This window comes from Chaetodon auriga, chromosome 24 (assembly GCF_051107435.1).
Source record: "Chaetodon auriga isolate fChaAug3 chromosome 24, fChaAug3.hap1, whole genome shotgun sequence".
Taxonomy (NCBI): Eukaryota; Metazoa; Chordata; class Actinopteri; order Chaetodontiformes; family Chaetodontidae; genus Chaetodon; species Chaetodon auriga.
In genome coordinates this window covers 5,034,441-5,051,880 of record NC_135097.1, presented here as the reverse complement: position 1 = coordinate 5,051,880, position 17,440 = coordinate 5,034,441, and the positions used below count along the sequence as shown (strand labels likewise).

Here is a 17,440-nt window from a genome sequence, read left to right as displayed (position 1 = left end):
AAATGGCTTCAGTGAAATGAACCCTGTAAAGTTTTGTATCTGTAATCCAAGTTCTACTGGTCCTTTGGTTTATCAAGATCTGAATTTGACCAGTGGTGCAACTTTTGTAGCTCACTTTCATATCACATGAATAAAAAAAATGCAAATAAATGCTGATTAATAAAAACCAATGGATGTACGACTCAAAGTAGGTCCAGACTCAAATGGTCCGAGCGTGAGCAACTGAGGCTTTTATTTTGAAAATTCTAACGCCGAATGTTCGAGTGTTCCTCGCGGCCGGCTTGACACAGGTGCGTGAAACTGGGAGATAATTTTCAACGTGAGTCCCGTCGACCGTGAGACGCACTGAGGTGCTTCAATGCAGAAGAAACTTTATCAGCCAGAAATCTGAGCGCAGGAGAAATAATCTGCTTTTCTTCATAATTCAACATTAAAGCGTCTCGCGGAGCATGAGAGGGGACACGGCTGCGGTGAGAAGACTTCTACCTCGCGTGAACAGAGCGTGATTGATGCAAACTCATTCTACTGTTTGAGAAGAGGGTTTAAACATGTCTGAACAAGTGCTTAAAACACTTCAGTTGGGTTAGTTTTTCCCTCATATTTACATTTATTAGGAGAACGAGGTGGAGGCGGACGGTCATGGAGAGGGTGCAGCAGCGCACACCGCATCTTTGGAAAGACGACCTGTGAGTAGCTCTGCTTTTCCACCGGCTCTGTCACTGGTGGGAAACGGCCTGATCAGGTCAGGCCAGGTGGGACAGTGTGTTTCCTTGCATTGTTAGTGGAGAATCAGCTGTTTACGTTGGCACTGCCATGACTGTTTGTACGCGACAGAAGGAATCTGGCGCACTGAGGGTTGACTTCATGTGGCAAATGTGTGTGAGATGTGCACGCTGTCAAGAGACTTCAATAAATGAACTCGTTTTTAATAGAAAAACGTCACAAGTGCTAACAGGGATGAACTCTTCATGCACTAGTTTAAGCTGCACCCAGCCGATCGAAAGGAAAATCAATTGGAAACTACTTTGATCAATCGTTTCAGTCGTATTTCAAGTCACAGTGCTGGTTCTAGTTTCTTAAAGGGAGGAATTTGCTGCTTTTCGTTGCAGGATATCCCTAAAAATCAATGTACAGACTCATACAGAAGTCATCCCTCTCAGTCATTATTTATGACCCACTGGGTGGTGGTGTATTCACCTGCAGAGATCTGCTGTGTGTGCCTGTGTTTTCTTATTTTCTTATGACCTGAGCGTCCAATTTTATACCTGTTTTAAGAGCAGTTTGGTCTGTTTTTGACAGACTTCTGGTGTGAATTTCATCACAGTCCGAAAATATCTGTACGGCTTCAACACTATGGATTGTTTTGCTTTCTTTGTGTCTTTTTGTCAGAGTGTTGTGAAGCTGCACAGTATGCTGAAGAAAGTTTCCCAAAGCCCTTTTCACAGTCAATACAAAGTGAGTGGCTGCACACACACACACACACACACACACACACACACACACACACACTTACAGTAGGAAATTACAAGCTGTCACATACATGCACTTTGTTTTTACATCTCAAACACACCCTCTCAAACAAAACTCACTCAGCAACAGTCATTTGACTCTTTACCCTCCACTCGTTTGTGGATGAATACAAAAAACGGGAACATATAGTTTCACCTCCTTCATCTTAATATCATTCATTTCTTCCTCATGTCTCTCCTCTCAGACTCTTGTTTCATCAGCCTCTGACTCCAGCGGATCATCTGCCAGCGAGTCTCAAAACAAACAGGTTAGAAGCGGTTGATAACAGCAGCTTTCACCTCTGTACACACGCCGACGTGCAGGCTGAGGAGCTTTGCTGAAAGCAATACTTCACCTGTGCGTCTGTAAGACACTCCCGGTTATATCATCTTTGTTTAAACGCAGAGGTAACAGCAAAAACATCAGCAAGTGTAGACGTGCACGCCGCGTCGTTTCAGCAGCTGGAAGTGTCGTCCGAATTTGTGTTTACATTTCTGATGACTGACGCATGACTTGCATATCACAGTGTTTCTGAAGCATGACGCGTGACTTCCCACGCTTCCCCGTCTTCATTGAGCCTCATTAACTTTTACATGGCCCACAGGATGGTGACTTCCTCAGTGATGTCTCAGCTGCTGCTGCAGATGTGACAGACAGCTACCGGCCCCACTTTGGACAGGTGAGAATAAACATCTGCAGAGCACTCAGGAATGACACGTGGTACAGCTTCGAAAGAATCACACCCAAGATTTAGCTGCACGAAATGGATCATTTATAAGCGAGAGGCTGAGACATTTTCATAAACACAAATCTCACTTGTCCTTAAAACAATCTGAAGACGGAGGATAATCATCTTCTTCCTGTTGTGGCGAAGGTTAAATCCACACCCTCTCTCTTGTTTTGTTCTCTGGAGGACTGTGCAGTCAACGTGTAGGTGTGTTTGTGTAAGCAGTCTGACGAGACTTTTCTATTAATAAGTCCGGAGTCAGAAGTTAACAAATGAGGCACTAAAAGCAGCATCACCTGCCAGATGTGCCGGTAGCTTTTTAAAAAGATGCTATCCGAGAGCTTTGTGATGAATTTTATGGTCGCTACAGTGCACCTACACTGTTTTGTTGCCAAATAAATCAAAACTTTAAAGTTGTAATCAGCATTCAGCCTCTGCAAATGTTACCATATTATGAAAACTCATTCCTGTCCTGAGTCTAAGTAACACCTCTTTGTCTGTTTGTCAGAATGGAGTCGATGGTGGTTTGGCCAGAAGTAACCCTTTCTACACGTATTATTTGGTACATACAAGGATTTCTGTTTTAAAACCATATCAGGATACTCAATACCTTAGGTTCTGTTGTTTTCCCCAGTGACCTTGTGTTCTGTTGTTTCTTTTCTCAGGAATCGGGCAGCAAAGATCACGCATCCAGGAAAACCTCAGATGTAAACCCAGATGCCATCTTTGTCCCTCCTCCTGAGTTTCAGAGTTCACCTCTGGATCTTCATACTGAAATGAACACTGTGGGAAATGGAGCCAAACTTTCTGAACCTCAAAAGGACCTATTCCAGGCCCTTACCCCCAACCATACGCAGGGCCACTTCCAGGCATCATCACTGGCCCAAAATGCATCTGCCAATGGACATTTTCGTGATGCCACCCTGAAATCTTCCGACTTATTCAAGCCAGTTCCCACTCCAAGACATAACCTCTCCAAAAACTTGCAGTCCAAAAGCTCTGACCTGTTTAACGATGGAGGGGTCAGTAATTTACCGGATTTTCACCAGGCTGAACGCAAGGAGGTGAATCTCTTTGATAAATCTCCCAGTGTTTTTGCTAACCCGTTCACATCTCCTTCAATCAAGGAGGACGATCTGTTCCGGTCTCCACAGCCCAAGTTGCCAAACCCCTTTGATACTCCTGCGACCAATGAAGCAGATTTGTTTAAAGCAGGACCAACTGAAAGTGGAGACCTCTTCCACATCAGGGAAAACAAACGCGATCCCTCTACGAGTGAGGACCTTTTTGGCATGTCCTGCAAGAAAGATCTGGATGTGTTTTCACCGTCATCTGCAAGTACAGTCGACCCATTCCCAAGCCCAATTACGAGGGATTTGTTACAAGACCTTTCCAGCTTTGATGACCAGTTTGGTGCTACTCCCTCAAAACAATACGACCCTTTCCAAGATGTTTCAAATGGGACTCCAGACATCTTCCAGCCGCTTCCCTCAAAGACTAACGGGGGGGATATATTTAAGATAACCCCCAGTAGTGGGTCAGAAAAGTTGGACATGGTATCGTCATCAGATCTCTTCAAGGCAGAGCCACCAGAATCTCTTCCAACCATCCAAACAAGGTCCTCCGACAAGCCACATGATATTGTCTTGACGACTCCGCAGGGAACGAACCATGATATTCTTCAGCCGACTCCCTTCACTCGGGCCAGGAATCTGTGCATGTCATCAAGTCAATCTCCAGCTGGAATGACTCATGTATGTCACAAGTTCCTTTTGACATTTTATACAACCACAAACTTTGTATTTAATTATAATACATTGCACTTTTGTATCTTCTATTATACTTAAACTTGCAGGCGTCGACTTTCAAGCGTCCGCCGAAGCCAGTTCCACGAACTAGACCACCAAAACCAGAGAAGCCACCCACACCAGTAAACCCTGTATGCAAACAACACAATTTAGCATCTCTGCTGGTTGAACTCACTCATTTCTGTGCCCTTGTAACCTCTGTGCTGTTAATTAATTTCTGTGTCTCTTTTTGACTATGTTTAGATTGAACCTGAACCAACTGTGCCAAAATCTCTTCTTAAACCAGCCCTCAGACCACTCCCAAAACCAGTTATTCGTCGCAAACCACAAACTCCGGTACGCAGTACGCTGTTGAAATTTGACCTAATTAGCTGCCTTAATTACCTTGGGCAATGGTATGTTTGTGGAGGAACAAAGTAACAGGTCATGTGTGGATACCTTGTGTAGCTATTAGAATACACTGAAGACAGAACATCATCTCCCTGTGGGCATGTTTGAAGTATTTCTCTTTTTTTTCCAGGAAAACAAACCGATTAACCCTGAGAACTACGTCGTCTTTGAGGACATCCTGCTTATTGGACAGGTGTGTTTTAATTTTGCCCAGTGTTAAATACAATATGTATAAAAGAAATGTATGTGTCTTACAAGAGGACATTTGGATGGTGGCAGTTAAGGGGAAAAATGTAGGTGAGAAATGGAAATCAAGCAAAATGTGAGTCAATGTGGGTCCTTTGGAGAAAAGTTGTGGATGAATGAACAAACTAATAAACCAACCATGAAGGCCCTGCTGCTATTGAACACTTAAGCAGAAGGAAAACTGTTTAGAAAAGCATTTGTTTTATTAAAATCCCAAACCAGGAAAAGTGTGTTGAAGACTGGCCTGAGGACAGTCCCCAGCTTGACCCCAACTTCAAACCGGTAAGAAAGTGTTTTCACAGTTTAACTGCAGTACTTTCATCACATTCTCTCTAAACATGCAAATGCTCTGTCAAAGATGTTTCAGCTAATGATTCATGCTTTTTTTTTCTAGTCTGGAACATTGAGACTACGACGAGAATCACTGAAAGTAAGAGACAAGATATTTGTTATTTCTCTAGTCAGCACTGGTTGTTTTTAAGCAGAAATAAGATGCTAAAAAAAAGGCTAACGTTTCTCTTAGATGAAGGCAGACTCTGATGGAGGAAGCGGCGAAGATCAGGACGGCTCTGAGAGTCACAGCAAGGTACAGTCTGTTTGACGTTCGGGCTTTTTCTGAATATGTTTTGTGTGTAGCTTAACATCCATTTTTTGTTTTGACAGAAAAAGGACAAAAAATTCAGAATGCCCATTCTTTCCAGAAGAGGGTCAAAGGTAAATGAAGCAGCGCAGACAGACAGTTTCGCCAATTTGACTGTGTTTTCATCTTTGTTATGGTAATGAGTTCCTTTTTGTAGGACAAGTTTGCTGATGACGCAAAGGACGGGAGGAGCAGGACACTCACCTCTCATAAATCACCAAAGGTAACAATCAGGCCGTATGTATATCTGTCATTAGGAGACAGCACATTACAGTCTTAAAGGGGACGACTGAGCAAACGGAAGAAGCACCATTGTAGAAAGCACTAATAAAGGCAACTTTAACTTGCTAAAGGTGATTCATCCTGAGTGAGAAAAGTGAGCGTTTCTGTTTTTCAGGATTATTTCTCAGACATGCCCGTGTCAGCTGGAAAGAATGAAGACGGAGAGCAGAATTGGATGGACTATAAAGTATGTGTCTTTTTGTCAACTATCCTGTTTCAGTGTTAATAACCCAGTGGCGCTTTAATAATGTCTTGTTCTGTCAACAGAAGAAACCTCTGAAGACCAAAGTCAATGAGCTGCTCAGAAGAGCATCCACTACCTCCTCAGTGCCGGAGGCCAAACACATGAACGGACATTTACCTCAAGAGTCAAAGGTACGGTCACTGAGGTACAACGGCGTGGTTTCTCTGAATCCGTCTGAAAAGCTTCCATCGATCCTGCTGTTCTGATGACTTTTCCTTTAAAATTCCACAACAGGACGATGACATCAGTAAGAAAAGCACCGGCAAGAAGAACTCTGTACGCCGATGGTCGGAGGTACAGTACCTACTTTCAACCTTCATTTTAAGTTCCAGAGACGATCTCGAGCATTAGCAGCTCGTTGTCTTTTGGCTTTTTGAAGTTTCCATGTTGCTCCTGATCAGTTTTTGATGCAGTGTTTCCTCGTCAGCAGGGCACAGTTCTGGATGACAGCACCGATGAGGAGGAGGAGGAGGAGGGAGGGGACACCCAGCACGAAGAGGTTGATAGCAATGGATTCGTATGCTTTTGTTAATTTAATTCATGAGCATTCAGAATAAAGCAGTTGTAGTATGTTGATGCCCATTTTGAATAAACCTTCTTTTTGAACGAGCCTTCAGATTAGTCTTCAGAGCACTTAAAGGGGGAGGGGGGGGTGTATGAGGAACTTATCCAGAGTCGGCCCTCGTGACTGTGGCTAAGTAGCTCATACAACCACACTTCAAGACGTCATTTAAGAGGAGAACTGAGAATATTCTGGCACGCATTGATTTTGACAATCTGATCTTTTCTCTCTCCAGAAGAAAAAAAAGAAGGTGAAAATCAGGTTCGTGCCTCACAGGGGATTTGCCATCACTGTAGAAAAGGTATCACACCTCGACTGAACATTTCACCTTTTTCATTGCACGTTCATTTGCGGTTCAGCGAATGACTGTCATGTTGAAACATTCTTCCCCAAGACTGACGACGAGCCGAAGGGAGCGCACGGATACACCCCCCGCAAAGGCTCAAAGGTAAGACTCTGTACACGTGAAAGTAGCAGCATGTGTGTGCTTTGCTCCTATGTTGTATTTGTGGTATGAGGACGGTCTGGGCGGCGTCACATGTTTGGAATTTGGCTTTTCCCTCAGGAGAAATCACAAGATGAAGTTTTGGGTGCACATGGCTACACGCCGCGGAAGAAGTCCAAGGTGATGCTCGCCTTCAGTTAACGTTCAAACTCAGTTCACCTCACCCTGACCGACTCATCCCCTCTTTGTCTCATATGAGTGGTTTCCTGCACATCCCTGTTGGTTTATTTGCTTTAAAGTTCGGCTTCTTTCAGTTTAAACAGTAATACTTCCTTCACTCAGGATGATGCTGAGTATGTAGAGGAGGTGAAAGGCCAGAGTCTGCAGGCAACTAGAAAGGTTCTATTTCTCTTTATTGTTACCATTATATCAAGTTGTTTGACATGGCAAACATTTGCCATCTTTGGTAAATATCATGAAATTATTTGATCAGTTCTTTTGAATATTTTCCTTAGGCTGCTTTCATGGATGACGAGCACTTCGGGAAAGCGCTCCATACATCTGCTGGACTGAACGGAGATGAAGATCCGTATGGAGTGGAAGACTGCAAACCTGTAACTCTCTTGTCTCTTAATACTCATTCGCTCTTTGAATGTTTTGTTGCCTGTTTTTACTTAAAGGCTGTTTTTTTTTTTCCCCCTTCATCAATAGAAGAAACCAACAAAGATGAAGCTGCTGCACGTGGGCCGTCGGAGATCTAAGGTCAACATGCTTCTGTGAAATGTTTGGTTCTTACTTAATTTTCATGAATGTGTCTGAATGTTTTTTGTTTTTTTTTTTAACTAGGAGGACATGCTGGAGTACACTGGTCCTCAGAAGAAGAGCAGCTGCTCAGAGGAGCTAAACGATGCTGAACTAACCGGGATGGAGGACTTCAAACTGGTACATGTTTAAATCTGAAAGCAGTGGTACCAGTCACAGGCTAACAGCAGCAGCAGCACGAGAAGCACACTGTATAACTGCTTTGTAGAAATGTCATGTATGATGCAATGAAAAGAGCAATCCGGGCACTTACTGTTTTGACAGAATCAGCTCACAACAATACAGAAAACTATCATAAGTGCTTATGCTGTCAAATGCATCATTGTGCTGAATGTCTCCCCTGTGAATAGAAGTGTAAAGTCTTCACTGAATGCTGACATCAGACTGTGGAAGAGGAGGAGAGTGAAAGACGCTCTGCACCAGTGATTGATTGCAGTCACTTTGGATTTTATGAGAAGAGACAGACGCTGTGTTTCCATCTACTGTCAAGCGAACTTTGAGTCGAAATTTCGAAATGATGCATTTCCATAAACTGGCTTTGAGCAAATAAACTCGGCTACACAAAGTGTAGAAAAAGCTACGTTACGCACGGCCGTAATAAACCAGAAACAAGGCCTTGATGAAAACACGGCTCGAGAGGATTCTCTTCCTGCTTTTCAGTTTATCCCACCTGACAGCATATGAGGTCTCAAGCTTTACTTAACATGGTGTTTTCTGTTTCTCCTGTCAGAAGAAACCCAAACATAAAGGCTCCATCTCTGCCCAACACAAATTTAAGGCCGCCAATGGGCTGAGTGAACCGATCGGATTCAGCCACTACACGCCTCAGCAAGCATCCAGTGTATGTTTAATGTTGGTTTAATGCACAACACAAGCATGGGATGTTCATGTGCTCTTTCATTGTTTTCTGTGGTGGTTCTGACGTATCTGTTTGCAGGATGCCTTTGCCGAGGACGACGTCACGCAAACAGGAAACGGTTTCCTGAGTCCTGGCAAGATGTGTGACTTCGAACATGATGAAACCTGCAAACCGGTATTTTTGTCACTCGAACGTTCACTTTTACTGCTTTGCTTTGCGGTTTTTAAATATATGACTCTCAAACACCTTTTCTTTTAACAGAAGAAGCTGTCTAAGCTGAAAGGCCTGAAAAAACGGCACGCTAAGGTGAATCAGTGCGGTCGAACTAATCACGTGAGAAAAGCAGGATTTCGCTCTTGTTGCTGTCAGATCTTTGAAAAACAAGAGCTCACTTTGCATCTCTTTGTCATGCAAGGGCAAAGCCATGACTCCACCGGGAGCTACGTCGAGTGACTACCTGTCAGAGGCCGCGAAGGTAAGTTTGGAAAGCACTGCAGTTTGAGTAAGTGTGGCTTACTTAGCAAACAGTTGGCATCAAACTGAGATTCTTTTGACAGTATCAAGATGGCATGTGTGATATGTCTTTACTCCGTAGATAATTTGCAAACCGGTTAGCATGACTGTCTTCGTGAGTGACCCAGTTCTCAGCGTTTATTTCACGTACAGCTTTCCTCCCTTCATGTGACTGAAACTCGTGATGCAGCAACACCCTGTTAAAGCTGATCAAGTCGACTTGGCTGGCTTTGACAACACGCTCTGTTCTGGTCTGGATTTTTCCAGAGAGTCACACCTGACTGTGGAAAATCACCTCTTTGATCAGATTTACAGAATAATGTAGTATTCATTCACTGTCCAGCACTGGTGTCTGTATGAAATTTGCAGGTTTTTTTAGATAATGTTGAGCTGAAAACCTAGTTTACTATTGTACACTGATGACTCGATGAGACGCGTGTTGTATTCCTCATGATTAAGGGCTTATTGACTTAATCACGATAGCAGTTTTCCGACAGAGCCTCGCTGTTTGCTTTTTAATCCTGTCAAACAGGATTAAATCAAACAAATCTTTTCTGAAGACCATCTGGAATCCTGCACACAAGATGCTCTTTGTTTACTTCAGCTGACAGTTGAGAAACTGTTATGAAATGTTGTTGTTTTCCACTATTGGTTTAGTTATCTCATCTCTCTGTTCCTGATGGGAAACATTCCTTTGAAATGTGGCCGCGCCGGTTGAGCGACATAGCACACGTACCGGCCGCCACACCAGCTTGTGTGCAGTGAAGTCTCAGTATATGCACGGCCTTGGTTAAATAAAGGGTTTGGATGACTAATCTGTGTGAACATGGGAAAGTATGCAGTGTAGACCTGCTGACGTATCGGCTGTTTTACCTCATTCAGGCGGAGTGGCATGCTGCTCAGATGGATGAGCGAGCCATAGCGGGTCTGGAGGATGAGGAAGAGGAAGGGGTCAGTTTCTCTTAAAACAGCCATATTCCACTTCACCAAGCATGTCCTGTGTGTGAACCACCGTGCTTTTGCATTTTTTTTTCGCAGGACACTGACAGTTTGATGGAGTGGTGGTACACTGTGGAACGTGAGTCACAATCAGTCTTATTTTAAGCGACAGATTCAGACAGCTGAACTTTTCGCTTCATTAACGCCCGCTGCTTGATTGAATTTCAGAATGGGACGAGGTGCCATCAGACGATGAGGACAAAGTCAGACAAGAGGATGAGTCCAAGTACGTCTGTTTATATGAACATGGCTGAAGTCACAGTGGACCGATGTGGCCGAGACTGTGTGTTTCCAGCAGTTATGGGTGCTGTGGATCAGATATTGTAATGTGATATTTTATAGACACTCTGTAGATGAACTGGTCTTATCGGAGTGTGAAGTCAGCGAGTGGATAGACTTTTTTGCTTTTATGTCACTCTTTGTGTCATGGAGACCGTTTTAAGATGCCGCTTCCTTACTTCTGTGCTTTAAATCAAACTCAGGTCATTCACCATCTTGGCGGACAAGGTTCATCGTGGCCTTCGCGTCTTCAACAAGGTCTTCACGGAGCGAGCTGAGGTCCTCTGGCAGTACATCATCACGCTCCACGCCATTGCCGACGACATCAGCAATTTCCACCAAAAGGCCAAGATCGCAGGGATCACTGGTGGCACCACCACAGCTGTGGGTGGTGTGACCGCCATCGCCGGTTTGGCTTTGGCGCCTTTTACCTTTGGTGCCTCTCTCGTAATTACCGCTGTTGGTGTAGGCGTGGCAACAGCTGGCGGAATCACTTCAGCCTCTGCGGCCATTTCGGATAATGTCAACAACATGCACGACCGGAAGAAGGTAACCTGCAGTTTTACAATGAACACAGTGTCTCCAATAGCCATGTGCGTTCACTGGTATCAAAGAAGGACTTCCAGCCTTCTTTCGCTTGCTGAAACATTGATTTTACGAGCTGAAATGAATGCATCAGAGCTGTGAGTGGGCAGCTTTCCCGTTGTGTTTTTCATATCTGCCTGCCTTTAAAACACTGTTGTAGTTAAAAACAAACACCTTGGTGATGTGGCTGTCACTTTTTCAGCCTTTAACAGAAGACTCTCATTCCATAGGTGGAGATTGTGCTGGAGGAGTATGAAGGTCACCTGCTGGACATCGCGAAGATCCTCCACTTTGTCAATCATGGCTTGTACAAACTCCGCGGCCATCCTTTCCTCAGGTCCGGTACCCAACACTACTCGAAGGACTGGGAGATCCGCAGGGCCGTCCAGATGATCAGCTTAGTGGACTCGCCCGTGATGCGAGCGGTGGACATAACGGACACGGCGGTGCTGTCGGTCAAAGGACTCTTCAAAGGCATGGACAAGTACTTCATCAAGGACTCCCGTGAGCTGAGGAAAGGCTGCAAGAAGGAGGTGGTGGCTCAGATAAAGGAGGTGGCAAATGTGCTCAATGATCTGGTGGTGGGGCTCAATGCCATCAGAGAAGAACTGCAGGATGCGACTGGAGGCATGTGAGCAACATCCTGCATGATTACTGTCAAAGATCTCCAGCCCCCTCTCCTGGTACAGTGAGGGAACTGTTTGTTTAAAGGGCCCCCAGTTAGTAATGGTCATTGCTTTGTGATTTACGCACGGGGGCTGTAGATTACTCTTGTATTTGCATTGTGAGATGTTTACTGTTCACACAGGGACGGTCAGAATAACAGGAAAACAGACACCTTGCTGCACTGTGTGTATTATGTGGGTAAAAGGTTTAAATATAAGGTGCATCAAAATGTAACTTAGTGATCACAGATGGTTTAATTTCAACATTTGGATTGATTTTCACTTTAATTCATCCACCCGCTGCACACAAATGATGAACAGGAGCACCTCTGAATGTAATCCAATACAGCTTTACCACAAAGTCATGATTGAGCTCAGTGACACCTCTGACACAGTTTCAGCAAAAAGCTTTATATAAATTCACAAACTAAGCATTTTTCTGTCGGGTTATTGTTTGTATTGTCAGCAGTTCCTGTTATTTTGTGCATTCCCTGTGGCACGGTTCAACCAAACAAACGTTCTGTCTACAAAACGAGATGACTGCAGATGAAAAGGGATATTTGCAAGGACTGAGTTCGATTTGGACGTGTTGTTAAAATTGGCACGCTGGTGGTTTAAATTTAGTTTATTAAGTTTACCGACTGCTCTGTTTGTACATATTTTTCTGTTTGTGTCATATCAGGATGTTCTTTAAGTGTTTTGTCTTTAAAGAGAAAATGTGACAATGCTCCATAATCCCAGTAAAATGAATGTTGTATAGAAAATTATTTATTTTTAATATATCACTGTATCACATAACTCCAAAAGCCAAATTCACAACGCATCTAAATAATGAGTCTGTCAATCCACGTTTTTGTTCCCCATAAAAGCTGGAGACCCTTTTGTTCTCACCATGTGGCATCCATGTAAATGTATTTGTGCAGATGTTTAGATACTGTTCTGATATGCCTAAATGATTTTAACCTCTATAATATTCTATTTAACTGTCAAAGTCGAACTATTCATACGTTAATATATTGTGAATACCCAAAGATTTGTTCCTGTATGTTTTAACACGGCCTTTATTTTGCTGCTGCACCACGCGGTCAGTGCGTCTTCCTGCATTATTTTAACTGAGCAGAATGTAAAGGTCTTAAAATATTCCACTTTAATGTATTCAGATCTTTTAATGGAACACTGAATCTGTGAATAAAGCCTGTTTGCCAATGTGTCCTGTCGTCTAGCTTTGGCTTTAGGTGATGCTCTCAGCCCTCCTGCCTGCATGTGTTTGCATGTGGAACTGGAAACGTGTTGCAGAGCCATCAGTCGGTCTGTTCATGTAGTTTGAATTACATGTATGCATACATACGGCACGCCCTTTAAACATTTAACAGCTAAGTTTGACCATCTGGAATTAACATTGTAGATATCAACAACGTCTTTAATTTAGCTGTTAAATGTTAAAGGGGCGTGCCATAGTGGCGTCATTCAAGATATCTTGAATGACGTCACTATGGCACGCCCTTTTAGTTTAGACTAGGCAAAACTGAATTACAGATATCTTGACGTCATTGAAGATATCTGTAATTCAGTTTAGACTAGGCAAAACTGAATTACAGATATCTTGACGTCATTGAAGATATCTGTCAAGACGTCAAGATATCTGTAACTAGTCTAAACTGAATTACAGATATCTTCAATGACATCAAGATATCTGTAATTCAATGATATCTTCAATGACATCAAGATATCCGTAATTCAGTTTAGACTAGGCAAAACTGAATTACAGATATCTTGATGTCATTGAAGATATCTGTAATTCAGTTTAGACTAGGCAAAACTGAATTACAGATATCTTGACGTCATTGAAGATATCTGTCAAGACGTCAAGATATCTGTAACTAGTCTAAACTGAATTACAGATATCTTCAATGACATCAAGATATCTGTAATTCAGTTTAGACTAGGCAAAACTGAATTACAGATATCTTGACGTCATTGAAGATATCTGTCAAGACGTCAAGATATCTGTAATTCAATGATATCTTTAATGACATCAAGATATCTGTAATTCAGTTTAGACTAGGCAACTGAATTACAGATATCTTGACATCATTGAAGATATGAATAATGAATTCTTCAATGAATCTGTAATTCATTGAAGAAACTGAATTACAGATATCTTGACATCATTGAAGATATCTGTCAAGACGTCAAGATATCTGTAATTCAGTTTAGACTAGTCTAAACTGAATTACAGATATCTTGATGTCATTAAAGATATCATTGAATTACAGATATCTTTAATGACATCAAGATATCATTGAATTACAGATATCTTTAATGACATCAAGATATCTGTAATTCAATGATATCTTTAATGACATCAAGATATCTGTAATTCAATGATATCTTTAATGACATCAAGATATCTGTAATTCAATGATATCTTTAATGACATCAAGATATCTGTAATTCAGTTTTGCCTAGTCTAAACTGAATTACAGATATCTTGACATCATTGAAGATATCTGTCAAGACGTCAAGATATCTGTAATTCAATGATATCTTTAATGACATCAAGATATCTGTAATTCAGTTTAGACTAGGCAAAACTGAATTACAGATATCTTGACGTCATTGAAGATATCTGTCATTCAGTTTAGACTAGGCAAAACTGAATTACAGATATCTTGACGTCATTGAAGATATCTGTCAAGACGTCAAGATATCTGTAATTCAATGATATCTTTAATGACATCAAGATATCTGTAATTCAGTTTAGACTAGGCAACTGAATTACAGATATCTTGACATCATTGAAGATATGAATAATGAATTCTTCAATGAATCTGTAATTCATTGAAGAAACTGAATTACAGATATCTTGACATCATTGAAGATATCTGTCAAGACGTCAAGATATCTGTAATTCAGTTTAGACTTGGCAAAACTGAATTACAGATATCTTGACGTCATTGAAGATATCTGTAATTCAGTTTAGACTTGGCAAAACTGAATTACAGATATCTTGACGTCATTGAAGATATCTGTCAAGACGTCAAGATATCTGTAACTAGTCTAAACTGAATTACAGATATCTTGACGTCTTGACAGATATCTTCAATGACGTCACTATGGCACGCCCCTTTAACATTTAACAGCTAAGTTAAAGACGTTGTTGATATCTACAATGTTAATTCCGGATGGTCAAACTTAGCTGTTAAATGTTAAAAGGGCGTGCCATCGTGACGTCATTGAAGATATCTGTAATTCAGTTTTGCCTAGTCTAAACTGAATTACAGATATCTTGACATCATTGAAGATATCTGTCAAGACGTCAAGATATCTGTAATTCAGTTTAGACTAGGCAAAACTGAATTACAGATATCTTGACGTCATTGAAGATATCTGTAATTCAGTTTAGACTAGGCAAAACTGAATTACAGATATCTTGACATCATTGAAGATATCTGTCAAGACGTCAAGATATCTGTAATTCAGTTTAGACTTGGCAAAACTGAATTACAGATATCTTGACATCATTGAAGATATCTGTCAAGACGTCAAGATATCTGTAATTCAGTTTAGACTAGGCAAAACTGAATTACAGATATCTTGACGTCATTGAAGATATCTGTAATTCAGTTTAGACTAGGCAAAACTGAATTACAGATATCTTGATGTCATTGAAGATATCTGTAATTCAGTTTATACTTGGCAAAACTGAATTACAGATATCTTGAAGTCTAAATTCAGTTTAGACTTGGTAAAACTGAATTACAGATATCTTGACGTCTTGACAGATATCTTCAATGACGTCAAGATATCTGTAATTCAGTTTAGACTTGGCAAAACTGAATTACAGATATCTTGACGTCATTGAAGATATCTGTAATTCAGTTTAGATATCTGTAATTCAGTTTAGACTAGGCAAAACTGAATTACAGATATCTTCAATGATGTCAAGATATCTGTAATTCAGTTTCTTCAATGAATTACAGATTCATTGAAGAATTCAATGAATTCAGTTTAGACTAGGCAAAACTGAATTACAGATATCTTGATGTCATTGAAGATATCTGTCAAGACGTCAAGATATCTGTAACTAGTCTAAACTGAATTACTGTAACTAGTCTAAACTGAATTACAGATATCTTGACGTCTTGACAGATATCTTCAATGACGTCACTATGGCACGCCCCTTTAACGTTTAACAGCTAAGTTAAAGACGTTGTTGATATCTACAATGTTAATTCCGGATGGTCAAACTTAGCTGTTAAATGTTAAAAGGGCGTGCCATCGTGACGTCATTCAAGATATCTGTAATTCAGTTTTGCTTAGTCTAAACTGAATTACAGATATCTTGAATGACGTCACTATGGCACGCCCCTTTATTGACGTCACTACGGCATGCCCTTCTAACATTTAACAGCTAAGTTTGACCATCCGGAATTAACATTGTAGATATCAACAACGTCTTTCTGACTAGTCGTAATTACATTTTGAGTAGTTGGAATTGTCATTCAAGATATCTGTAATGTAACTGTGACTGGTCGAAAGGACAGATAGAGATATCTGTAATTCAGTTTAGACTTGGCAGAATGAAAGTTAAAGAGAACTCCAACGAATTATTGTGCGTGACGTCGCTCTATTTTATTCCAGAAATTTCCCCTCCCCGCCACATTCAAAGAAGTGGGTTAATGTCCTTATTTCTATGAGTGGAAGAAGAAAGAAGCAGTCATGGCGTTGGCTGTAATCGAAAAAACCACTAGAAAACGCCATGGAGTTGAACGAGCACTCAAACAGGGGATTTGTGGAGAGAGAACGTCGTTTTATTGAAAGCTGTGAAAGAAATCTCGGAAGAATTGAACATTTGCTATCACCAGACACAAACAATGAACTGAAAAGCAGTTTGGCGGAACTGAAAACTCTAATAGACGCAAATTTCCAGGCTGGGGAAGACCAACGTTTCTCTGTCAGGCGCGTGAGTTCAGGTGAGTCTGTTTATCACTGCGTTCACATATTATCATATGCATTAACGTCGCAAATAGTTATGGGGACATATAGTGCCGATAGCTGTGTTTCCTACGGACGTTTGTGCAAGTGCACGGTTCAGACCACGTCTGATTGGTTGGGCAAATAAAAAAACAAGTTGCATGGGTGACCCGATAGGGATTTTGTACATTTGTCAGTGCATGTCATTCCCCTACTCTCCTCTCCACAATTACTGTCTCTCTCCTCACTGTCCTACCGAATGAAGGCAAATGGCTAAAAAAAAAAACAATAGAAAAAAAAAGTTGCCTCCCACTCTTATGAAAGTATAGCAGGCTAAATATAAAGTAAAGCCTATAAAGTCATATTACAGTGATAAAACGATCTTTTACCTAACTGGAAGGCTGGTAACTAAGAAATAAAAAGCCTGTCCCAGTTACATCACGTTAAAACAAAATTTATTTCCTCACAAATGAAATGTTTAGCTATAATTGTTTACATTTAGTGATTAACTGTATGTATCCATGCTCATCATTTCTGTAGGAGAAGTCAGAGTTGATGGGTATACCTGTTAGAAGTACGCTGTCCGCAATAGATGATGGTGAACTAGAACAACATGTGAGGCAACTTCGGAGCCAATATCCTAATTCTGGAAATGAGGTAATTGGTGGTCTTTATCTTTAGGCTGTATTTAATTCACATTTATGTGCCATTGTTTTGTTTCAGATGATGAGAGCCCTGTTGCGCACACGGGGTGTGTTTGTCACACGGTCCAGGGTGCGTGAGATGCTGACACGGGTGAATCCCACCGCCGCTGCAAGGAGATGGAGCCAGACGTGTTTATCATGTACCTTACCCCAACAGTTTGTGGCACATTGATGGGAACATGCA

At 41.5% G+C, this 17,440-nt stretch overlaps 1 protein-coding gene and 1 long non-coding RNA gene across 2 annotated transcripts; both read left to right on the top strand.

The window, feature by feature from the left end:
* The first annotated feature begins 284 nt into the window (after positions 1-284).
* On the top strand, positions 285-12,763 carry LOC143316792 (uncharacterized). The gene is made up of 35 exons (XM_076724477.1): positions 285-470; positions 615-686; positions 1,390-1,455; positions 1,715-1,777; positions 2,114-2,188; positions 2,745-2,798; positions 2,902-3,990; positions 4,092-4,175; positions 4,288-4,380; positions 4,565-4,627; positions 4,903-4,962; positions 5,075-5,110; positions 5,204-5,266; positions 5,344-5,394; positions 5,478-5,543; positions 5,718-5,789; positions 5,870-5,977; positions 6,081-6,140; positions 6,274-6,363; positions 6,644-6,709; positions 6,803-6,856; positions 6,974-7,033; positions 7,196-7,252; positions 7,369-7,467; positions 7,565-7,615; positions 7,700-7,795; positions 8,406-8,516; positions 8,613-8,708; positions 8,796-8,840; positions 8,950-9,009; positions 9,930-9,998; positions 10,086-10,125; positions 10,215-10,272; positions 10,529-10,874; positions 11,141-12,763. The coding sequence occupies exons 1-35, from the start codon at positions 450-452 to the stop codon at positions 11,543-11,545; spliced, it is 3,999 nt and encodes a 1,332-aa protein (XP_076580592.1). The 5' UTR covers positions 285-449; the 3' UTR covers positions 11,546-12,763.
* Positions 12,764-16,282: 3,519 nt separating this feature from the next.
* On the top strand, positions 16,283-17,412 carry LOC143316817 (uncharacterized). Its single transcript, XR_013076619.1, has 3 exons — positions 16,283-16,551; positions 17,093-17,209; positions 17,276-17,412. It is a non-coding gene; the product is annotated as an uncharacterized LOC143316817 (long non-coding RNA).
* The last annotated feature ends 28 nt before the right edge of the window (positions 17,413-17,440 follow it).